Consider the following 24,204-nt stretch of genomic DNA (forward strand, 5'->3'; position numbering starts at 1 on the left):
GCCTAGGGCAACCGGGTGATGCTGATGGCCCCCTCCCAGAGGCGCAGGGCCGGGTAGAGCGGCTCCTGGAAGGCGGCGTGGAAGGTGTGCAAATGGCTCATGCCACCTGCCACGTCATAGAATGCCAGGACGCCGGCCTCGTAGTCCAGGAAGACGCCGAGCCGGTGTGGGTCGCGGCGGAGGCACAGGCGGCTTCGCTGGCAGTCGTGGAAGGCCCAGTATTCCAGGTCGTAGCGCTTCACGCACCACGACTCGCGGTTGCAGCCCAGGCGGGCGGAGGCGGAGGACCCGTGGCGCCGCAGCGACGGGTAGGCGGCGCCCACCCACCAGCCCACGCCGGCCTCCTGCACGTCCACCTCCCAGTAGTGGCGTCCGGCCGCGAAGCCGTCGCGGCTCAGCACCTGACGCAGCGCGTCGAACCGTGGCGCGGGACGCGGCCCCAGGCGGCCCAGCAGCGCGCAGCGTACGCTCAGCCCATCCGTCGACAGGCGCAGGCGCGTGTGCATCGTGTCGGGGTCCAGCGTAGGCGAGCGGGCGTCTGCGGAGGGAGGGGGAGGGACAGCGGTCAGGAGACGTGGGCGGAGCCATACGGGCCCCGCCCCCCGCCATCGGCCTGAGCGTGCGTCTGCGGAGAGGGGCGGGAGAAGGTGGTCATACCTGTGGGCGTGGCGAGGGATGACCACGCCCGCCCAATGCTCGGGTCCGGGACCCCGAGGCTGGGGTAGGCCCGGAAACTGTTGGGCCTAGTGAAAGGCAAAGAGAGGTTTGTTACACGCTCTTTGTGGCTTGAGTTTGGTCCCTGGACTTTATTGCTAAATTAAAAAAAATTTTTTTAAAAAAAGCAATCCTAAACCGGATGTGGTGGCGCATGCCTTTAATCCCAGCACTCAGGAGGCAGAAGCAGGTGGATCACTGTGAGTTCGAGGCCAGCCTAATCTACAAAGTGAGTCCAGGACAGCCAAGGCTACACAGAGAAACCCTGTCTCAAAAAACCAAAAAAAAAAAAAAAAAAGTAATTCTATTTATAAGGAAGGTGAACACACCTTTAATCCCACCACTCAGGAGACAAAGGCAGCGGTTCTGTGAGTTCAAGACCAACAAAACGAGGTCTACATAAGCATGTTCCAGGACAGCCAGGGCTACATTAAGTGACCCAGTCTCAAAAACAGAAAGAAAGATAGAAAATCTTATAGCTACTAAGACTCCGTTGCATGGCTTTCTGACTCTTTTATCTCTTAACTTTGAGGGCTGTACCTGGTCGTAATATTGGTATCATACCATGCATGCTCTTAGGTATTCCACTTCTAAAATTAATTGCATATTCATGAACCACGCTTGAGTCATATCAAGCGTATTTCAGTGTCGATCCTAATTTTGTGAGTGTGTTTATTTTATGGGCATCTCAGTGTAATGTGCCGTACTCGCCGTTGCCAGAAGAGGGCGCCTGACTGCATGAAGCTGGAGTTGTGAGCCTCTGCTTGAGTGCTGGGAACTGAACCTGGTGTTCTGTACCTGAGCAGCAAATACTCTTAACCACTGAGGCATCTCTCCAGTCTTCGAGGCTAGTTGGTCTTCTAGACTAAAGAGTTAGAAGTCGGGGACTGGAGAGATGGCTCAGTGGTTAAGAGCACTGCCTGCTCTTCCAAAGGTCCTGAGTTCAATTCCCAGCAACCACATGGTGGATCATGACCACCTGTAGTGATTGATTTGATGCCCTCTTCTGGCTTACAGGTGTACATGCAGGCAGAGCCCTGTATACATAATAACCAATAAATAGATATTCTAAAAATAGTTAGAAATAGAAACTGGAACAGTTGCCATCCTTTTGACATAGTAAATATGTAAATATATTTACAAAAAATATATTTACAATGTAAATATATTTACAAAAAAATAGTAAATATGAGAGCACAAAGAAGGCTTCTAAACTGGGCATTGGTGGTGCACACCTTTAAACACAGCACTCAAAATCTCTGAATTCAAGGCCAGCCTGGCCTACAAAGGGAGTCCAGGACAGCCAAGGCTACACAGAGAAACCCTGTCTTGAAAAAAAAAAAACAACCAAACAACAAACAGGAAAGCAAACAAACAAAACAAAGATGGCTTCTAGAAACTTAAATTTCTTGCTCTGAAGGAGGTGAAGGAACATTTCCTTTTATAGGAATTATTCAGGTGCACCTCTTTGATTTCTGTACTTTGAATACATTTTATTTTTCAAACCTTTCTTTTTAAGATGTGTGCTCAGTAATCCTGTTTTGAGGAATTACTCCTGAATATATGCAGGAGATAACACATATCTATCCACTTATTCACTAAGTTAACAAACTGAACAGTATTTATTGGTGGGTTAGAGCTAGGTGCAGCTGATGTAAGTTTGAAACTCACTTAGGCTTCAGAGTAAAAAAAAAAGGGGGGAGGCGCTAGAGAGATGGCTGAAGAGATCAAGAGCACTGACTGTTCTTCCAAAGGTCCTGAGTTCAAGTCCCAGTAACCACATGGTGTCGGGAGCCATTTGTCAAGGCTCTCTGCCCATAGGCATTGCTCTCCTGCTCTCCGCTCCAGCATTAGAATCACACAGATTGCTGAGACCGTGATTAAGCAAGATATTCTGCCATGTACATACTCAAGGTCTTCAGACCATCAGAAAAAGTACACCGTGGCCTCAAGGCCCAGAGTAGATTGAGATTACACCGCTTTTCTGAAAATGTCTGCATTATCTCCTGAGAGCGACCTTCTGCTCTGTTTCCCCATACCTGAGATGCATATAAATTGAACTGGTGAATAAAGCTGAGGCGTCGTGTGGTATTGACTGCAGGACCCCCTCGAGTCTATCCTGTGTCGCCAACTATTTCTTGCCTCAGTTTCTTATTTCTGCTCTTTTATATCTCAGCCTCACTCCCTGGTCTAGGACCTGTTCCATATTGTCCAGAGCGGGCTCTGGCAAAATGGTGGCTCACAGCCATCTATAATGATATCTGGTGCCCCTTCTGGCCTGCTGGCTTACATGTGGGCAGAATACTATATAAATAAATCAAACTTTTAAGAAAAAGAAAAAAGGGAATAATGAATAAAAAAGAGTATAATGGGGACTGGAGAGATGGCTTAGAGGTTAAGAGCACTGGCCTCTTTTCCAGAGGTCCCGAGTTCAATTCTCACTGTCCAACATGGTGGCTCATAACCATCTATAGTGAGACCTGGTGCCCTCTTCTGGAGGGCAGGTATACATGCAGGTAGAACATTGTGTACATAATAGGTAAATGTAGAGAGAGAGAGAGAGAGAGAGAGAGAGAGAGAGAGAGAGAGAGAGAGAGAGAGAGATGCCAGGCATGGTGGTACATGTCTTTTATCCCACACTTGGGGGCAGAGCCAGGCAGATCGCTGTGAGCTAGAGGTCAGCTTGGTCTGTGAGTCAAGGACAGCTAACCCTGTCTCAAAAAATGAAGAAGAAGAGGAGGAGGAGGAGGAGGAGAGTGTAGCAGTAACTTTTAATAGGGTTGTTGTGAGCATTGAGGTAATGAGTAAAAGTTGCTTGTCTTTTTTAAAAAAATATTTATTATTATGTATATAGTCCTCTGCCTGCATGTACACCTGCAGGCCAGAAGAGGGCATCAGATCACATTATAGATGGTTGTGAGCCACCATGTGGTTGCTGGGAATTGAACTCAGAACCTCTGGAAGAACAGTCAGTGCCCTCTCTCCAGCCCAAGCTGCTTGTCTTGATGAAAATAAATGCCCGCTTCCTGTGATACTGGGTGGACTTTAAAATGGCTATTGAGCTGGGTGTGGTGGTGCACACCTTTAATCCCAGCACTCGGGAGGCAGAGGCAGGTGGATCGCTGTGAGTTCGAGGCCAAGCTGGTCTACAAAGCGAGTCCAGGACAGCCAAGGCTACACAGAGAAACCCTGTCTCAAAACCCCAAAACCAAAAAAAAAAAAAGGCTATTGAAATGGAGCACTGTTGTTTTACTATTACATAAAGTTACAAAAGATCATTTGGTGCTACTTTAAAATACCTTGACATGCTCTTCCGTTCCCAGGCTCTGCGTGAGCTGTGGGCTACCATGCAGACATGGAGGAGTCTAAGAACCACACCACACACAACCAGTCGCACAAATGGCACAGAAATGGCATCAAGAAACCCGGGTCACAAAGATATGAATCTCCTAAGGGGGTTGACCCCAACTTCCTGAGGAACATGTGCTTTGCCAAGAAGCACAAGATAGGCCTGAAGAAGATGCAGGCAAACAACACAAAGGCAGTGAGTGCCGTGCAGAGGCCATTAAGGCCTTTGTGAAGCCTAAGGCCGTTAAGCCCAAGATGCAAAGGCCCCAGCCTCGACCTCAACGGGCTTGCTTTCATCCCTCATCCCAAGCTTGGGAAGCAGATTCGAAGCTACATGGCCAAGGGTTGTAGGCTCTGCCAAGGGTCATAGGCACAGCTCAAGGTTCAAACCAAGGCAGAGGCTGCAGCTCCAGTGAAGGCCCAGGCTTCAGCCCCAGCTCAGGCTCCCAAAGGTGCCCAGGCCCCAGTGAAGGCCCCATAGAAAACGCTTCTGCCAATGTGAAGACAGATGGACTGGTGTAACACACCTACCTACACACTATTTACAGATGGCCAGTATCTTATGCTGTTTTTACAAATAAACCTAAGGCAAGATCTGTTTAAAAAAAAAAAAAAGCTGGATGTGGTGGCTCATGCCTTTAATCCCCGCCGCCAGAGGCAGGCAGATCGCTGTGTGTTTGAGGCCAGCCTAGTCTACAAAGCAAGTCTAGGACAGCTAAGGCTACAGAGAAACCCTGTCTTGAAAAACAAAAAAAGAAAGAAAGAAAGAAAGAGAATAAAGAAAAAAAGAAAAAGAAAAGAAAACCTTGACACAGTTTTTAGAGACAAGGTCCTCCCCCCACCTGTGTAGCTCTGCCAGTCCTTAAACTCACTGTGTAGACCAGGCTGACCTTGAACTTACAAAGATCTGCCTGCTTCTGCCTCCAAAGTGCTAAGATTGAAGGCATGCAATACCACTGCCCTGTAACACAGTATTTTTAAATGTCTGAAAAAGCAAATCTATGGAAATCCTGTCTGCAGTTATCTCTGGGTAAGATGGCTGCCTTTTTTTGTTTTTTAAGATTTATTTATTTATTAATTATGTATACAGTGTTCTGCCTGCATGCAATACCTACAGGCCAGAAGAGGGCGCCAGATTTCATTGTAGATGGTTGTGAGCCATCATGTGGTTGTTGGGAATTGAACTGAGGACCTTTAGAAGAGCCATCTCTCCAGCCTTGCTGTTTTCTTGTTGTTTGTAGTTTCTGATTTTCTTCACAATGCATGCATACATATATAATTTTCTTTGTCTTCCTCTATCTCCCTTTTTCCCCCTCCATCTCTGTTTTCTCTAGCTCTCTGGCTTGTGAGACTGGGAATTAAACCTTATACACGCCAGGCAAGCATCTGTCACTGAGATTCCGCACCCTCTGCTGTAAATTTTTAGGGGTACAAAGAAGAGATGATTCACAATTTCCTAGTAAATGAAAACACTATAAAACAGTATATATAGCATGATACCATGTTGTATTTAATAATAAGTTAGGCATGGTAGAACTCACCAGTAATCCCAGCACTTGGGAGGGAGAGGCAGGAGGATCAGGAGTTCAAGGCCATCCTTGGTTAAATAACAAATCTGAAGCCAGCCTGGGCTATACAAGGCTCTGGCTCAAAAATAAAACAGGCAAATAATAGTAGCTTTCCATGGGAGAAAAATTATGAGTAAGTTTCTTTGTGTTTTCTGTAGTGAATGTGTGTGTGTATATATACACATAATATACACTTAGGTGTATATTATATACATCATATACATAATATGTGTATATTGTATACGTTACAAATAATATACTCACATATAATATATCTGCAAGTATGCATACTGTATAACACATAACATACATAATATAACATTATATACATTAAAAGTGTGTGTGTGTGTGTGTGTGTGTGTGTGTGTGTGTGTGTGTGTGTGTGTGTTTTGAGGCAGTGTTTCTCTGTGTATTTTTAGTTGTCCTGGAACTCACCCTGTAGACCAGGCTGGCCTTGAACTCAGAACTTAGAATTCAGAGTCCTCCAGGCTCTGTCTCCTGAGTGCTGGGATTAAAAGTGTGTGCCACCATTGCCTGGCTGTATATTTCTGAAAGCCTAATAGAAGTTGTTTTTTGGTTTGGTTTGGTTTGGAGACATGGTTCTACTATATAGCCAAGGCTAGTCCAGAACTTTGCCTGCCTGAGCCCCTGAGCACTGGGATTAGAAACCATATAGAGCTATACCCAGCAAAAAGTTGGGTTAAAGACTGTTTGGAAACAGTCTCTTAACTGGAAGTTGGGGGGCTCATTTCCTCTCCCTCCTCCACCTTTGCTCCCACCCACCCTCCCTCTCCCACCCTCCCACTCCCCAGTCTCACATTTCAGGAAGAGAGATCTGTCTGGTGAGGGGCTGGTTTTCAACAAGGTGCCTGGCTTGGTGCTGGAGGCCGAAAGCTGGCAGTTTATGTCTGTAAGGAATTGGAATTGTGCGGTGAGAATGCTTGGAGCTCACGCAGGCAGCACAGGGAAACACCAAAGTGGGACAAAACTGGAGCCTTGCAAGTCTCTCCCAAGAATCATGCAAATTTAGAAAATACAAATTCTGCGGGGTGGTGGTGGTGGTGGGGGCATCAACACAACAGCCACTCGTTGGTGGCAGCAGGGGCCAGCCAGCCTCAGCTCTCAGCACTGGAGACAGGAGGCAGCCTTCCCTCAAAGTGGTAAAGCAATGCTGAGCAGGAGGAAGGTGCACCGCAGGAAGTGGGGTGGGGCTGGGAAGGGAGAGGAAGGGAAGGAGGGAGGGAGGAGGAGGAGGAAGAGGAAGAGGAGGAGCGAGGGAGAGAGGGAGGGTGTGTAGGAGGCGGGGGTGCTGGAGCCTGTAGATCGGATGTTAAAAGTTCTTCTTAAAAAAAAAAAGTGCTGCTTCTTGTTTGTGCAGAGGTTCTGAGCTCAGTTTCCAGGAAATCACAGGCCCCCCTCCCTCCTCAGGTGCTGCACTTGTGCATTTCCCCTCACACAGACACACAGATACACACATAATTTTAAAAAAGAGAGAAAGAAAGCCTAACTGATTTGAACTCTCAGCAGCACTGTAATTACTTGTCTTGAAGAAGGGCTTTGTAAGCGCATCCCGCCCAAGGATCTATAGCTAACCAATGGTTGTTGGGGACAGGGAGACATTTTCTTCAGTGGGATAGCCATCAGCAAATGCCTATGCTCCTGTAAGTAGAGTCCCACCCATGCTCCTGGAAGTAGCTCTAACTAAACTACACACACACACACACACACACACACACTCATACTCACATACATACATATATTCATTCATACATACACATATACAAGCACACATACATATGCACACGTACATATACACAAATACACACTCACACTCACACACTCACTCATACATACACTCATTCACACACATACACACACATTCACACACATACACACACACACACAGACATGAAAGCAGAAGGAGGAACTAGTTAGGCAGAGGAGAAGAGTCCTTGGGAACAGGAGGGGACAAGAGGGGAACTGCAGAGATGGCCCACCCTTTAAGAGCACTGGCTGAGAACCTGTGTTCAGTTCCCAGCACCCACGTGCCTGCTCACAATGGTCTCTTCCAGAGGACCTTAGGCCCTCTTTTGACTTCCTTAGGCATTGCACATGCGGTGCGCAGCCACACATTCAGTGAAAGCACACATGCACATAAAATAAAAATAAATCTTTTTTTTTTTTCTGAGACAGGATTTCTTTGTGTAGCCTTGGCTGTCATGGATAGCTTTGTAGACCAGGCTGCCCTTGAACTCACAGTGATCCATTTGCTGTGCCTCTGCCTCCTGAGTGCTGGCATTAAAGGGGTGTGCCACCACACCCGGCTCAAAAAATAAATCTCAAAAAGACTAAGGGTAATGGGAGAGAATATGGCCAAAATATGTTATATGCATGTGTGAAAATGTCATTATGAAACCCATTTTTATGTATAATTAATATATGCTAATACAGTATTCAAAAGGATAAAACATCACACACACACACAGCTCAGCTAGGCCTGCCGGGAGATTCAGGTTGTGGAAAGAGGAAAGGGGTCCAACAAGAGGCCCCCCTGCTTGCCCTCCCCTGGATAGTGCCCATAAGGCCTCCTTCCTCACCAGCACCTGAGGGTGATGATGAGGCAGACCTCGACAAAGGCTTCATACCCCAGGATTCTAAAGTCAGTCCTGCTGTTCCTGTGTGTGAGATCTACACCAGGGAGCTCAAACTTCTCAAAGGGCGGACTCCCTTTTGTAGACCAGGCTGGCCTCGAACTCACAGGGATCCACCTGCCTCTGCCTCCTCAGGGCTAGGATTAAAGGTGTGCACCACCACGCCCAGCTGTTTTTGGTTTTCAAGACAGGGTTTCTCTGGGTATCCCTGGCTGTCCTGGAAGTCTGAAGACCAGGCTAGCCTCCAACTCACAGATCCTCCTGCTTCTGCCTCTTGAAAGCTGGGATTAAGCCACCAGCTGCCTTTTTTGGGGGGTGGGTGGGGTTGAGGCAGGGCATCTTTACATAGCTGTGGGCTGTCCTGTAACTTGCTATGTAGACCAGGCTGGCCTCAAACTCACAGAGATCACCTACCTCTGCCTCACTCACCACACTGAGTGCTGGGATTGAAGGTGTGTGCCACTGTGCCTGGTACTGGAGGACATTTTCTTGATTAATGATTGATGCGGGAGCACTCAGGCAACTGTGGGTGGTGCTATCCCTGGGCAGGTAAGGCTGAGCAAGCCACAGGGAGAGAGGCCATAAAGCAGCATGGTCCTTGCTTCAGCTCCTGCCTTGTTTTCCCTCAGGGATGGCCTATTGGCTGTAATATGAAATAAATCCTTCTGGCTCCAAGTTGCTTTTGGTCATGGTGTTTATCACAGCAATAGAAAACAAACAAAAGACACACTTGATCCCTCCCACCGCATTTGTTTGTTTCCCCTTGCCTAGAACACATTTCCCAGGGATCACAGCAGCAACAGCAACAGAGAAGACTTGATGGAGCTGGCTATGCCTGGCCCCATGCAGCAGCCTCCCAAGCAGGATCTCCACTAGATAGACAGGGAACCAGGCCTAGAAAACCAGGTGCGCTGACAAGGTGGCAGGATGACGTCAGAGCTGGGTGTCACCCCTGTGCTCCTGCCCTTAGGTCTTCAGGCCCTACAGAATGCCACTCCACTTTGCCTCAGGACCTTCTCGGAGAGGTGTGCTCCCAGTGCGCTCTATGCAATGGCTCTTCATCTCTGTCTGACCTCACACAAGTTCCTGGGGCCTGAAACACACTAAGTTCTATGTAGCCAAGCTGTGGTGGGGCACACCTTTAATCCCAGCACTTGGGAGGCAGAGGCAGAGGCGGGTGGATCTCCGTGAGTCTGGTCTACAAAATGAATCCAGGACAGCCAAAGCTATACAGAGAAACCCTATCTCAAAAACAAAACAAAACAACAACAACAAAAAGCCCTATGCAAGGCCCCTGAGGGGGAGTCCTGGAAGGAGTAAGGCAGGTGTGAGGTGACAAGGAGTGGAGTGAGCTAGAGTCCATAGAAAGGTCTCTGGTGTGCACAGCCGTATCAGCCATCTGCAGGGATGGTGGGATGGGCCCTGTGTGGAAGTGGAGGGGTAAGTGCAGCCCCTGGAAGTCATGGCTGGAGAGAGGCAAGCAGGACACAGGCTCAGGAAAGGGGGAGGCGGCCTCTGCTCAGGAGACTGGGTGAGGAGCATTGAAAGGCCAAGGAGAGCCAGGGATGTGCCTCCGTGGCAACTTGGGCCTTAAGTCGTGAGGAAACAAATCTTTGAGACGATCTTCAGGGGTCTAGATTGGGGTGACTCATCCTAACTGGAAGAAATACTATCCTATCAGCTGGGGTCCCAGGCTGGATAGAAAGGCGGAAGTGAGCCGAGCACCAGTACCTGCCTCCCTCTCCTTCCTGGTTGCAGATGCAGTGTGACCAGCTGCCTCAAGCCCCTCATGCAGTGTGACCAGCTGCGGCCTCCCTCGCCGCAACAGGCTGCAACTGTGAGCCCACACCAACCCTTCCATGCCTAGGTTGCCTTTTTCAGATATTGTGTTGCCTGACAATGCGGGGAGCAAGGACTCAAAGCTGGTCATTGAGCAACTCACTTTCTTTCAGGCGCGTGTCCATTGGTGTCTGCAAAGTATTCTGGATGGCTTCCATAAACTGCTGAAAGAAGTTCTTGACGGGCTCGAAGGACAGGGGCACGGGGTGGCTCAGCTCCCAGGGGCTCATGTGCTGTCCCATCTCTGCCTTAGTGGCTATATATGCCTGTGTAGACGGCCACAGGGTCAAGATGGGTCCAGGGGCTGCAAGCTGCATCTAACCACTATTGCACACACACCCAACAAAGCCAGGACCCACTCTGCCTGGATCCCATTGGTCTGGATGAGCTGTGTCACAGTGCAGAGCCCCGGCAGAGAGACTGCACAGTTATCTGAGATATAAGGCAAATGGGGCTGCTGGTGTCCCTTCCCTTCACCCTTCTGTCCCCTCCCCTCTCCCTTCTCTTCCCACAGGGCGCCTACGAGAGCCAGAAGGGAGTGACCAGGCCACAGTGAGGGTCTGCCTCAGTACAGATGCGCCTGAATGTGTGCAGACCTGGGTTTCATTTCTGTTTTATTTTGTTTTGCTGGGGCAGGGTTTTATGGAGCCTAGAATGACCTTGAACTCCGCCACCTCCCAGGTGCTAGGTTTTCAGGCACACCTCACATTCCTGACCAGGCCCAGGTTCTGATCATACCAGAGTCTGAGCCCCAGTGAGTCCTCCTTCCCTTAGCTCCAAATCTCGTCTAGCAGAGGCCTCCTGCAGACTTCCAGTAAACATTTGAGCTGCGGTTGTGTTGCTTGAGGAGGAATGGCTCCCATTGGTCCATATATTTGAAGGCTTAGTCATCAGGGAGTGGCACTGCTTGAGAGGGATTAGGAGGCGTGGCCTTGTTGGAGTAGGTGTGGCCTTGTTGGAGTAGGTGTGGCCTTGTTGGGTGTAGGTGTGGCCTTGTTGGAGTAGGTGTGGCTTTGCTGAAGGAAGTGTGTGTGTGTGGGGGGGGGATGGGCTTTGGGGTTTTGTAAGCTCTCTCTTCCTACTGCTGGTGGATCAGGGTGTAGAACTCTCAGCTCCTTCTCCAGCACCATGTCTGCCTGTGTGTTGCCATGTTTCCTGCTATGATGACAATGGGAAGTAATAAAACTGCAAGCCAGCCCCAATAAATGCTTTCTTTTATAAGAGTTGTCGTGGTCAACCGGGCGGTAGTGGCACACACCTTTAATCCCAGCACTCAGGAGGTAGTGGCAGGCGGAACTCTGTGAGTGTGAGTGTGAGGCCAGCTGGGTCTACAGAGCTAGTTCCAGGACAGCCAAGGCTATTAGAAAATAAAAAATAAAGGAGTTGCCATGGTCATAGTGCCTCGTCACAGCAACAGAACACTGACTAAGACAATTCGTAAAGTGCTTGCAACTTGGGGGCCCTGGGGAATGCTGCTGTTAGAACTATTTATAGTCCAAGATATATATATACACACACACACACACACACACACACATGTGAGGACCATGTCCGATGCCACATTGACCCAGGTGGCCGCGGTAAGACGAGGAAGCCCAGCCATACCTGCAGCAGCTGAACAGGGTTGGGCTCCTGGCTGATTCTCCATGCTCTGGTAGAGAAGTCATCCATGACCTCAACTTGCTTCGCACAAGCCTCCGCTTGCTCCCTGTATACCTGCAGGGTGAGCTGTGCGTTCTTATCGATGAAGTTTTTGGCCAGTACTTCCTCTTCATCAAGGATTAATCTAAGCTCTGTGAATTTCTGCGTCAGCCAGGCTTTACTTGAGTCTGCGGAAGCCTTAAAGGGGTGGGGTGGGGGGGAAAGTCAATTGTAGACAATACATTTGCCAACCAGGCAATCTAAAATGGAAAACAGCATCTACAGAGGGAGTCCAGCAAGGTGGCTGGTCAAACCAAGAGGCCACTTGTAAAAAATAAAGATTTTCTAAGTTGGGGCTGGAGAGATGGCTCAGTGGTTTAAGTGCACTGACTGTGTTTCCAAAGGACCGGGGTTCAATTCCCAGCACTCACATGGCAGCTCACAACTGTCTGTAACTCCAAGATCTGACACCCTCACACCAACGCACATAAATTAAAATTAAATAAAAATATTAAAGAATAAGGCTTAAAAAAAAAAGATTTTCTAAACACTGGCAAATAGTTTTGAGGCAGGGTTTCTCTGTGTAGCCCCGGCGGTTCTGGAACTCACTATGTAGACCAGGCCTCAGAATCACAACTATTCACCTGTTTCTGAGAGCTGAGAGTGAAAGTGTGCAGCACCACACCCAGAGAAGGAACATTTCCTCCACCTCCCTTCCTTCCTTCTTCCCTCTTCCTCTTCCTCACCTGTTAAAAAATGTCTTTCTTTGTATCCCCGGTGGCCTTTAACTCCCAATTCGAAGTCAGCTTCCTTCTAGCGTGCTGGGAATGAAGCTGTGTACCGTCATGCCTGGCTTAAAGTGCCTCTGTGAGCTGCACATGTAGCACAGTTGGTAGAGGGATTGCCTTATGTGCACCACACTCTGGGGACACCGGATATGGTGATGTACCCTGAGCAGGTGGAGGCGAGGAGGTCAGAGGTCAAAGTCATCGTCAATGACATAGGTTCAAGGCCAGTCTGGGTATCAGGAGAGCTTATCTTTAAAAAAAAAAAAAAGTAAAACTGAAAAACCTTGGGGAGTATATGAGAAGATTGGGGGGGGGACTGTATGAAAAATTACAAATAGAAGCCGGGAGGTGGTGGCGCATGCTTTTAATCCCAGTACTCGGGAGGCAGAGGCAGGTTGATCTCTGTGAGTTTGAGGCTAGCCTGATCTACAGAGCAAGTTCCAGGAAAACCAGAATTACACAGAGAAACCCTGCCTTGGAAAAAATGTAGTGAAATGTCTAAAAACAAATATGGAAAAAAATTGCCAAAGGGCTTGGAGTATAGCACAGTGGTAGAGAACTTGCCAGGGGTGCAGGAGACCCTGGGTTTGCTCCCCAGCATCAAACTACAAATATAAAATCACACTACCGGGCATGGTGGCACGGGCCCTTAAAATATAAAATTACACTGAGAGGGGCTGGAGAGATGGCTCAGCGGTTAAGAGCACTGGCTGCTCTTCCAGAGGTCCTGAGTTCAATTCCCTGCAACCACATGGTGGCTCACAACCATCTATAATGTAATCTAATGCCCTCTTCTGGCCTGCAGGTGTACATGCAGGCAGAGCACTGTATATGTAATAAATAAATCTTTAAAAAAAAATTACACTTCACCTATACGAAGACTCCTGCGATGGGCCTCCAGGCAAACACTTATACACAGAGAATAGCTAGACTTACTTTTCCATATAGCACACGCAAGCTTCCTGATTACACAAAACATGTTGTAACCATACAAAAGTCATAGTGATTAAAGAAAGCATTGCTTTCTAGTCAGGCGGTGGTGGTGCATGCCTTTGATCCCAGCACTCGGGAGGCAGAGGCAGGTGGATCACTGTGAGTTTGAGGCCAGCCTGGTCTACAAAGTGAGTCCAGGACAGCCAAGGATACTCAAAGAAAGCCTGTCTTGAAAAAAACAAACAAACAACAACAACAACAAAAGGAAAGCAGTGCTTTCATACGTGTTGCAGCATAGACGGACCATGAAGACACAACCCATAGCAAATTAAGCCAGATTTAAAACCAGAACTGCCCTTTAGAGAAATATCTAGAAACAAGCCAATGCACAGTGACAGGAAGTAGAGAAGAGGTTACCAGAGACTGAGAAGGACCCTGAGCAGTGACTGCTTATGCCTTCCGTTTCTTTTCCCAGTGAGTCCTTACCAGGGTCAGGCACCCCTTAGCTACTAAGATGTACCGTTTGGGGGAGGGGTTTCTTTGTGTAGCCTTGGTCGTCCTGGACTCATTTTGTAGACCAGGCTGGCCTTGAACTCACAGAGCTCTGCCTCTGCTTCCCAGAGTGCTGGGATTACAGGCGTGACTGTCCCTTGCTATCTTTTTTTTTTTTTTTAAAGACAATGTCACCATTTTTTTTTTTTAGCCCAGACTGATCTCAAACACAGATCCTCTTGCCACTGCCTCCCAAGTGGTAGGTGTTAGCATACAGGAGGCTGACATCATGCCTAGCCACTAGGTGTGTCAGAGTATAAAGGGGGCAGACATCTTGTCTCTATCTTACTTTGTCTCTCTTACTCCTGTCCCCTCCCCCTGCCACAGCACCCCCCCCCCCCCCCCGCCAACTGTCTGTCTGTCTGTCTCTCTACCCTCATACCCTCATGGCCCACTCCAGTCCCAACTCCTCTTTCTTTCCCTTCTCCCCAAATAAATCTCTCCATTGTATCTGTTGCGTGCCATCTTATCTTTAAATCCTAATTGTAGGCTTACAGGCCAGTGCCACTATACAGGTCCCCATAGGCTTCTCTTAATAGGACAACTTGTGGTTTAGCAAGAGATGGGAGATGAGTCTTTGTGTGTGTCTCCTACAGAAGGCTTGAAGCAGCGGTTAGGTTCTGGGGCCAGCTCAAGGCCCATGGCTGCAGAGGGTCAGTGTACCTGGCTGCTGGTATATCCTTATCAAATGATCAAAGGAAGGGAAGGAGATGTTCCTGTCCACAGCCACACCACACCGAACAGGGCTGACTCTGTGTGATCTCAGAAAGTTGAAGGAGAGATAAACCTGTTTTTTAGGATCCCAAGTGCGGGATTGGAACGGTCTCGTGAGAGAACAGGTGAGGTTAATCCACTAGAAGACCGACCACCTTGTGCGGGAGCTTGATTGTTGCCAGCTGAAAAGATCCCGTGAACAGACTCTGGGAGGAGATATATAAATGAGCCCAGAACTGGAGGCAGGGCTTTTTGGAGACTTGGGATAGATTTGGCTGTTCATCGCTGCACTTCGAGACGCTCCTAGAGAGAACCACTCGAGGGAAGGCTTCGGGGCTCCGGCTCCTGCTGAGGTTCTGGGTTCTGGTTACCCCAGGTTCCAGCAGAAGAAATCCTGCAGATTGCGCCAGGAGAATCATTCCTCGGAACTGATATCCATATGGTTTTGTTATTGTGTCCATTAATCCTCATTTACTATTGTTTTGGTTAGTCAGGTTATAAGTGACGTATGCCCCATGACTAAGTTGTTAATAAAATATATTGGTTAAGAAAATTGAACCTACAGAAAGTAGGCAGCTTGGGCCTGGTTGGTCCGTGGATGAAAAGAAATGCGTCTCAAAGTCCTGAGCAATGGCCCTGTGTTAAGGCAACAGAGTGAACCAGAGCTCTGTAGAGAAACCAACAGGATTCACTGTTCCTGAGCTGAGTTCCAACAGTCCTTGAAGACCTCGTTTTGTCACAAAGAATATCCGGGGAGAGAGGGAGGGAAGAAAGGAGACACACAGAGAGAAGAAGAAGAAAGAAGTTGATTGCCAGCTTGGGTCCCTTGGGATCTAAGAGAAATTAGACCCCACACTGGACCGAGTTTGGAGCTGGGCTGAGTGGGGCTGGTGGCAGTGTGGGGCCCTGTGGAGCCTAGCTGAGAAGTGCCCAAAGACTAGGCAAGAAAAACCCTGACCAGGCAGGAAGCCCTGTTCAGGGAGGGTAGGGGTTCAGTACACAGGATGCTGGCTGCTCTGTGGCCTCTCGGGAGGGGAGGGGCCTTTGAGGAGAAGACAGAAGGCTGCTTCCTGCACACAGGGGGCATGGCACACTGTGTGTACGGGACAGGGGAGCTCTTGTGGGTGGTGGTGCAGAGGGTGTGAGATGAGCCCTCCAACCTTTCCCAGGCCGTTTTAGTTATAGTAGCTATGGCTAGCACAGGAGTGCAGAGGAATGGCCACGTCCAGCAGTGTGATGGTCAAGTCAACAGCGTGGCCTGGCTACCTCCTCACATCCACATTTCTAGTCAAGCCACCTGACTTCTGCTTCTACCCCTGGAGCTCCCAGGGCCCACACAGGCACACAGCCAGGAGCGGAGGGGCCTTATTCCAGCCCCTATTGGTCTGGCACCAGCCTCAGACCATGTGCTTCAGGTCCATCGCTTGCCTTTCCTCAGCTCTGCAGGATGAGTCTCAGACTTCCTTAGGTCAATGTGAGGAGAAACTAGAGGGAAGGCAGAGGGTAAGGGCAAGGGAGCTGCAGGGTGTTCCTCCCAGCCGGGCAATGTCCCAGAGGTGGCTCCCCATGAGCCCCTCCCACCCTCCAGCTCTGAGGAGAGATCCCATTCAGGAGGCCCTGGGCCCTGTTAACATGGTCGCAGGCTGGGCTGGCCTCTGACTGGCTCTTCTGTCCTAACCCTGTACTGACCATGCTCTCTCCCTCCAGCTGGAGCCCCATGATAAATTATTTCCCTTCCCTGGCCTCACTTTCCATGCATACCTCCCCTCTCCTTTCAGGGCAGACTCACCCCGAACTTGTAGCTGAGAATACTTTGAATTCTTGAGTCTCCTGCATCTCTTTCCTTAGTTCTGCGATTGCAGGCATTCCTCACCACTACAGCCGGGTTTTATGGGGGGGCGGGGGTTAGGGATATGGAACCCAGGGGTCTATGCATACTAGGTAAGCACTCCACTGACTGATCCCCCACACTCGGGCAATTATTTGGTCAGTTACACAAAGGTGGGCTCAAAAAGGTGTTTTGTTTTATGTGCTTTTTGGGTGTTTTTTTTTTTTCCTTTTTGAGATAGAGTCTCACTATGTTGCCTAGGCTGGCCTTGAACTCTATGGCTCAAAGCAATCCTCCTGCCTCAACTTCTTATGTAGCCTGGACTACAGGGAGCACCTTGTTGCCCGGCTTAGTCATGCATCACTTATGGGTCTTTTAGTTCTGACAGACTGCACATTTGAAACCCTTCATCATGTTTGTGTGCACATAATGTTCTTGTGGACACTGTATAGTTTACCCTTGCTCATTCAAATGCTGATTTCTCTCTCCACTATCTGGTTTCAGTATGACATAGTGGTACATGCCTGAACTCCCAGGACTTGGGAGGATGAAACAGGAGAATTAAAGTTAAAGGCCAACTTGGGAACTTTGGTGAATGCTTGCAATCCCAGCAGTCAGAAAGCTGAGGCAAGAGGATTATCGTAAACTCAAGCCTGGTCCACATAGTGATTTCAAGACCAGCCTAGACTATGTACAAATACCCCAAACTGGGCATGATGGTGCACATCTTTAATCCCAGTAGGCAGAGGCAGGTCTTTGAGTTCAAGGCCAGCCTGGTCTACAGAGCTAGTTCTAGAACATTCATGGTTACACAGAAAAACCCTGTCTCAAAACAACAACAACAACAACAGCAACAACAAGAAGGCTAAATGAGGGCTGATTCTGGCTCCGTGGGTAAAGGCAGCTGCCACCAAGTCTGCCGACCTGAATTGGGTAGAAAGAGACCCTACTCCTGTACGTTGCCCTCTGACCTCCATGTGAGCTGTGGCATGCATGCTTATACACACACACACACACACACACACACACACACACACACACAGAGTAGTAAACAAATAAAAAAGAGTGTAGGACCCGGGAGATGGTACAGTGAATTAAATTCTTGCTCTCAAGCAGGAGGACCTGGCTCCAGATCCCCAGGATCTGGGTGTGGGCTGGAGAGATGGCTCAGCAGTCAAGAGCCCTGGCCACTCTTGCAGAGGACCTAGGTTTAGCTCCCAGCACCTAGGCGGTGGCTCACAACAGTCTGTAACTGCCTTCCTCTGACCTCCATGGGGACTGCATGCAAAACACTCAAACACATAAAATAAAAATGAATTAAAAAAAAAAAAAGCTGGGAGCGGCATACTGTACCTGTAATTCCAGTATTGGGGAAGTGGAGCCAGGCAGACCACCTAGGCAGTCACCCTAGCTGAACCCATGAGTTCTGCGTTCAGTGGGAGAGCCTGTCTGAAAAACTAAGGAGAGTGACTGAGAAACACACTTGAAGTCGGCCTCTGGTCCTCCCCCACCCCCACATCACATGCACACACATGCACACTTACCTGCATGAATACATGTATATACATACACTCAAGACTAACCTGAAAGACACAGGCTGGTAAAAATCCTATCCCAAAATAACAGATAAACATCACTGCAGAAAACATGGGAGATTCAGAGAGAACAGACTTGTGGTACTGCTGTCCAGTACCAATGTGAGGGGGCATCTAGGGCTGTGGGCGAGTGTGGGGTTACCCCTGCCACATGAGTTGACAGGCTTCTGAAGAGCCACAGCGAGAAGTGCACAGCATCAGAGGCTGTAGGCTGGAGCCTGAACACCACAACTGTAGCTGTTCCCTGGAAAGGATCGGGCTGGGTTTCTGGCTTCTGCACAACAGACTTTGGACCAGACTTTGGACCATGTCTGACCTTCATAGCTGTGTTTACTACACAGCTCTATGGGATAGTTTACACACCAAAGAAAACTTTCCCCCACTTAGGCCACTAAGTCCTTTCTGCCATAGACGACACCTGCCAGAATGCTGTGCCCTGTCTCAGTGTAAAAACTGGGGGTGTAGTTTGGTAAGAGAGTGTTGCTCTTGCAGAGGTCCCGAATTTGGATCCTAGCACCCCCATTGGGAAGCTCACAACCACCTGTAATTCCAGCACCAAGTGACTCGTGCCCTGTTCTGGCGTTCATGGGCATCCAGACACACGTGGCAGACACATAGACAAAGACAAACCTACACTAATTAAAATTTAAAAAATAGATTAAAATTTACTATGTTGCCAAATGTGTTGAGTACAATGGACACTGATGATAGAAAAGGGCCCAGGTAAACCCAGGACCATCCCACGTTCATAAATTCGGAGACCTAACCGGGTGGAGGTAAGGCAACTCAGGCTAGCCTTGGATTTGCGGTCCTTGGGTCTTGGCCTCACATGTTGGAAGATTATAAGTGAGCACCACCATACATGTTTTGTTTTCTTTCTTCCTGAGACAGAATTACCTTATATTGTATGCCCAGGCTGTCCTGCAATGCACTATGTAGCTCAGGCTACCCTCAGACTTGAGCAAACCTCCTGCATTAGCATCTAGGTGTTGGGATTACAGATGTGAGCCTCCACACTCAGCCAAAGATCCCCAAATCGTCTTGGAAGAGCAAAGCGGCGTCATCGATTACTTTAAGGCCTACTATCAGCATAGTAATCCTAAGCGCGTAGACATATGGTTTGCAGACACACACAGCTACATATAAATGATAATAAAAAAAAACGCTGTGCATGTAGAGCCAGTGCAGAGCTGATACAGACACTATTAGAATCATTTCAAAGTGAAATGTTTAAGAGTTGCTGACATTTACTTCTCTTCTCCTTTTGACCCTCGTGTGCATGCCACCGTTGCCTGGGGAGGAGCTTTTGTATGTTCACTTGCCGGGGCCTTTTGAACTGATTTACCCTCTTAAGCCCAGAGCCTTGCTTTATAGACAAAACAAAAAAACCCACAATGCTTAATTATTCTTATTGTATGTGTGTGGTGTGTGAGGACGTGTGTGGTGTGTGAGGACGTGTGTGGGTGTGAGGACGTGTGCATTGGAGGTCAGAGAACAACTGACGGAAGTCTGGTCTCTCCTTCTACTGTGGGATCGGGCGCTTGAACTCAGGTTGTCAGACTTGGGCAGCAAGTGCTGAGCCATCTTGCTGGCCCCTACAGTTTTGTTGTTGTTGTTTGGTTGTTTGGTCAGTTGGTTTGTTGTTGTTGTTGTTGTTTTGTTTTTGCCATATAGCTCTTTGGCTCTGGCCTGAAACTCAGTAGTAGATCAGGCTGGCCTCAAACTTGGACTGATCTTGCCTCAAAAATGCTGGGATTACAGGTGTGCACCACCATGCCCAGCTAGTCTTGCTCTGGAAGACTTGAGGGAGGGTCCATACTAATAAAGCTAGGGCCACCGCTGTGACCTGTGAGGACCCCCAGAATACCAGGACATGTAGGCCCATGACTGATAACGAATGTTAGGAACTGGGGGGGGGGGCAATTCCACATTCCTATGTGGTGGTGTGGTGGTGGTGTGGTGGTGGTGGTGGTGGTGGTGGTGGTGGTGGTGGTGGTGGTGGAGCACACCTGTTATCCTAGCCACTCAGAAGGCTGAGGCAGGAGGATTGTGATTTTGAATTAATATTGTTCTATGTAGTGGAGGAGACCCTGAATCAATCAATCAATCAATCAATCAATCAATCAACCAACTAGCTGATCCTGGTAGGTAAGGCCTGTAATCCCAAATACTCAGGAAGCTAAGGCAGGAAGCTCTGAGTTCAAGGCCAGCTGGAGGCAGAGAAAATTCAAGGCTGGTTTGGTTAGCTTAATAAGACCCTATTTCAAAACACATGTTTTCCATGCTCCTGTTTATGTAACCCCAATTAAACTCACTGGTATCCACATACACCCAAAGGGTGGTTAGTTGGGAACCAGTGGGAGGGGTGTGTGTCCACTTGCCTTAAGCTTCTCCCCAGCATCTTCCAAATGGGCTATGTTGTCAGTTTGCTGCCGCTTCTTGGTCGCCAAACACTCTAAACAGTCCCGGATTAGTTTCTGTGATAAGGGTCAGGAGAAAAAGGAAAACTGTCACTTTCAAGCTAACAAGCTCTCATCTTTGCTTTGCCCTTTATTTTTTTTAAGGATTTATTTATTATGTATACAGTGCTCTGCCTATGTGTATGCCTGCATCCCAGAAGAGGACATCAGATCTTATATAACCACCATGTGGTTGCTGGGAATTGAACTCTGGTCCTCTGGAAGAGCAGTCAGAGCTCTTAAGTTCTGAGCCATCTCTCCAGCCCTATTTTTTTCTTAATTACCTTTTATATTTCGGGGTGGGGACACTGATACCATAGCGTGCATGTGGAGGTCAGAGGACAGTTTGCAGAGTCTACTGTTTTTCTACCATGTGGGTCTCAGGGCTTGAACTCAGATTGTTAGGTTTCCCAAGAGGTGCTAAAGCCACTTCACTAACCTACCACTGAATTCTTTTTCTGCAGATGTACCTGAGGCTCTGAAGGTCGGTAGTTTGCCCAAAGTCATATGGCTAGGTGGGGGGTGGGGGGTGGTGAGCAGAGTCTCTGACCCTCTGAGCCTCAAGCCTTTGCCAAGGATGCCCCAGCCTGAGTGCCTGTCTCCTCTTTTCTGTATGTTTGCTTTTAAGAGTTGTTTTTCAGGCGGGCATGGTGGTGCATACCTTTAATCCCAGCACTCGGGAGGCAGAGGCAGGAGGATTGCTGTGAGTTCGAGGCCAGGACAGCCAAGGCTATACAGAGAAACCCTATCTCTGGGAAGGGAGGGGCATGGGGGGGGGCGCAGGAAGAAAGAAAGAAAAGAGAAAAAAGAAGTTGCTGTTTTTCTAAAGACCTGCTCTGGGTCTCTTCCCTTCAAGGGCAGCCATACTCCATCTTAGCCTTCCTTATAGCTGGTCTTCCACTTGGCACCTGGGCCTGACGCCTAGGAAGGAACAGGGCTCGGAGTCTGGACTGTTAATCAGCTGGGAATACCAAGGCATGCCAGTTTTCAGGTGCAAGCTAGAAGCCCAAGGAAGCTGGCAGGGGTATGAGCCCTGGAGGTCATGCGCTACAGCCTCGTGCCCCAAACCCAGTTCCTTCACTGCAAACGGTGATGCTGTGGAGTCTACATGAGTTTAGAGTTCCTGGCCAACAGCACCTGCTCAGTACAGGATTTGCCATAGTAATATCCAGCAAGCATTTGCTGCACTGGTGAATGGCTTTATTGAAAGAGGGAAGTAGGGGCAGGGAGGTGGCTCAGCTGTAGTGGCCTTAGCTTCCACAGACGTATCTACTGTGACACCTAAGCCACCTTCTGCCCAAGAAAGCCCAAGGATACCCTTTGGGCCCTCCATGTCCAGCCACAAGAATTTCTTTCTTTCTTTCTTTCTTTTTTAAATTTAATTTTAATTTATGTGTGTTGGTGTCAGGGTGTCAGATCTTGGAGTTACAGACAGTTGTGAGCTGCCATGTGGGTGCTGGGAATTGAACCCGTGTCCTTCGGAAGAGCAGGCAGTGCTCTTAACCCTTGAGCCGTTTCTCCAGCCCAGCCACAAGAATTTCTTGCGACCCTACTGTCCCTTCAGGGCTATGTTCAATGGCGCTTCCCTGGGGAAGGCTTGCCCTCCCACGGCCGGAGTTCAGCTTGGAGTTGTAGGCTTGTCACAGGTGCTTAGGGACAGACAGGAAGGCGCTGAGGGTCTGAGTTTCTAAGACTTCTTGGAGACAGGGATGATTAAAGTCAGCCCGGAGAGCTGGGCGTGGTGGTGCACACCTGTAATCCCAATACTCGGGAGGCAGAGGCCGGCGGATCTCTGTGAGTTCGAGGGCAGCCTGATCTACAAAGTGAGTCCCGGACAGTCAAGGGCTACACAAGGAAAGCCTGACTGGAAAAAAAAGAAAAGAAAAGAAAGGAAAAGAAAGGAAAGGAAAAGAAAAGAAAAGAAAAGAAAAGATCAGCCCGGAGGAGACCGAGGTACTGACTAGCCTGCCTTCCTTAAGTACAGAGAATAAGTTCTGCAGAGCTAGGCCAGGGAACCTGCTCTCCGGTTATCTACAGAAGATAAGGCCCAATTAAACACTAGAGAGGGGTAGCCTGATTCAAGGCAGGAAGAGGACCTTATAGAGTTTGCAAAACAAGGCGTCCTTCAGGCCCCAGTTCAGAGCAGAGTTCTATGAACTCCAGTGCCCGGAAGCGGGCTTCACGGAGCACACGTCCCGCCTCCAAGTCTCGCTTTGTAGCTCTGGCTGGCTTTAAACTCTCAATTTCCCTGCCTCAGCCTCCCAGGCGCTGAGTGTTAGGGAGCGTCGCTGTGCCCTTGGCTATGTTCATTCAACCTCTGGTCGGAGGGGGGGGGGGGCGGCGGGGAGCTGCCCTAGCAGAAGCGGTGAAACACACGCACCAGTCTGAGCTTCCAGGACCCCAACCTATCTTGGGAAGCTTCGCTGGTGATTTGGGCTACCTTTGCCCTTCTATGGGGTTCTGCTTCCTAATCTCACGTCTACCATTTAGGGGACCTCAGGGCCCCTTAGGATTCCAGGTCCTAACGGGATTTGGCAGAGACTTGGGCTGGCGCTCCCTCGGCCTTACTCCTGTGCTCAATCTCCGCCCACCCAGACCTGCGGGGCACACCCCGGGCGGCTCCCCACCTGCACGCGCGCAGCCTCCTCTTGGGCCAGGCCCACCGGGTGGCCGCGGTGCGCACCCAGCACCGGGCACAGCGCGCACACGCAGCGACTGCAGCGGCGACAGAAGAGCTCAACTGGGCGATCGCTGTGCTCCCGGCAGCGCCAGCCGGGCGCCCAGTCGGGCTGGACAGGCGCCTGAGCCCCGGCAGTCTCGCTCGCCATTCGTAGTGGCCACCTCAGTCCCCTCCGCAGTGTGGCCGGGTGGGGTTGCTGCGAGAATCGAAACCTTGCTCGGGGCGGGGCGGGGAGGGGCGGGGCGAGCGACCCAGCTCTCAGTGGCAGGCTGGAGGGGGCAATGACCCGCTGGAGAGGATGCTTGGTCCCGCCTAGTGCTGGATCCGCCACACAGCACCCTTCTCCTCTTTCGCCCAGTGGAGAAGTCTAGCATGGACAGGAACGCTGGCGTTTGCTAGGATGGGCTTCTCGTTTGATGTCGGTCTGGGAGCTTTCGGTAAACTACTAGGGGCTTTCGGAGTGTACATGCCTGGGGGATGGTGTGGCCTGCCCAGGGGGCCCGCATTTCCCACACTCCCACTCTTTCCTTTTTCTGTAGTGCTCCTTCCCTGGGATCAGCCTTGGGGTGCAGTTGGAACAGACTTCCAGGAAATCCTAGTTATCCCCAGATTAGCACTCCAAGGCTCCAGGCTCTGAAGATGGTCCTATCCCGCCTGCCTTGATGGGTAGGTGGCCCACCCTGTTTCCAGTCTGGGGATCTTGCAGTTCTCTGCTTGGAGTATAGCTGCTGCTCACTGTCACCCATCTACTTGGTCTTGGCCTAGCTCCTCCTTTAGGAGACGTCACCTCTGCAGGGCAGCCTGACCACCCTGCCCCATCCTGTCCCTTCCGAATTCTCTCAATCCCGCCTGAAAACACGTCAAGGGCATTAGAACCTCACTGGCCAGTTTGCC

General features: G+C 49.5%; 1 protein-coding gene and 1 pseudogene across 2 annotated transcripts; one reads left to right on the forward strand and one right to left on the reverse strand.

Annotated features, from left to right (window-relative positions):
• On the reverse strand, window positions 1-23,528 carry TRIM14 (tripartite motif containing 14). Its single transcript, XM_084784557.1, has 6 exons — window positions 23,258-23,528; window positions 20,553-20,648; window positions 11,726-11,959; window positions 10,224-10,386; window positions 6,449-6,538; window positions 1-538 (listed from the first exon to the last, which is right to left on the reverse strand). Exons 1-6 carry the CDS (start codon window positions 23,456-23,458, stop codon window positions 3-5), a joined length of 1,320 nt encoding a protein of 439 aa, XP_084640683.1. The 5' UTR covers window positions 23,459-23,528; the 3' UTR covers window positions 1-2.
• LOC311595408 (large ribosomal subunit protein eL29-like) lies at window positions 4,070-4,543 on the forward strand (annotated as a pseudogene). Its single transcript has one exon. The product of its transcript is annotated as a large ribosomal subunit protein eL29-like (transcript).
• Window positions 23,529-24,204: the final 676 nt, after the last annotated feature.

The sequence above is a fragment of the Acomys minous genome (assembly GCF_964271855.1).
Source record: "Acomys minous genome assembly, chromosome: 1".
Lineage (NCBI taxonomy): Eukaryota > Metazoa > Chordata > Mammalia > Rodentia > Muridae > Acomys > Acomys minous.

Excerpts from the sequence above, each read along its gene's own strand:
- TRIM14 (XM_084784557.1), bottom strand. The coding sequence starts at position 23,458 with ATGGCGAGCGAGACTGCCGGGGCTCAGGCGCCTGTCCAGCCCGACTGG. Across the intron at positions 6,539-10,223 it reads GGACACGCGCCTGAAAGAAA|ACATAAACTGCCAGCTTTCG; the intron begins GTGAGTTGCTCA and ends AATTCCTTACAG. Across the intron at positions 539-6,448 it reads CAGATCTCTCTTCCTGAAAT|ACGCCCGCTCGCCTACGCTG; the intron begins GTGAGACTGGGG and ends CTCCCTCCGCAG.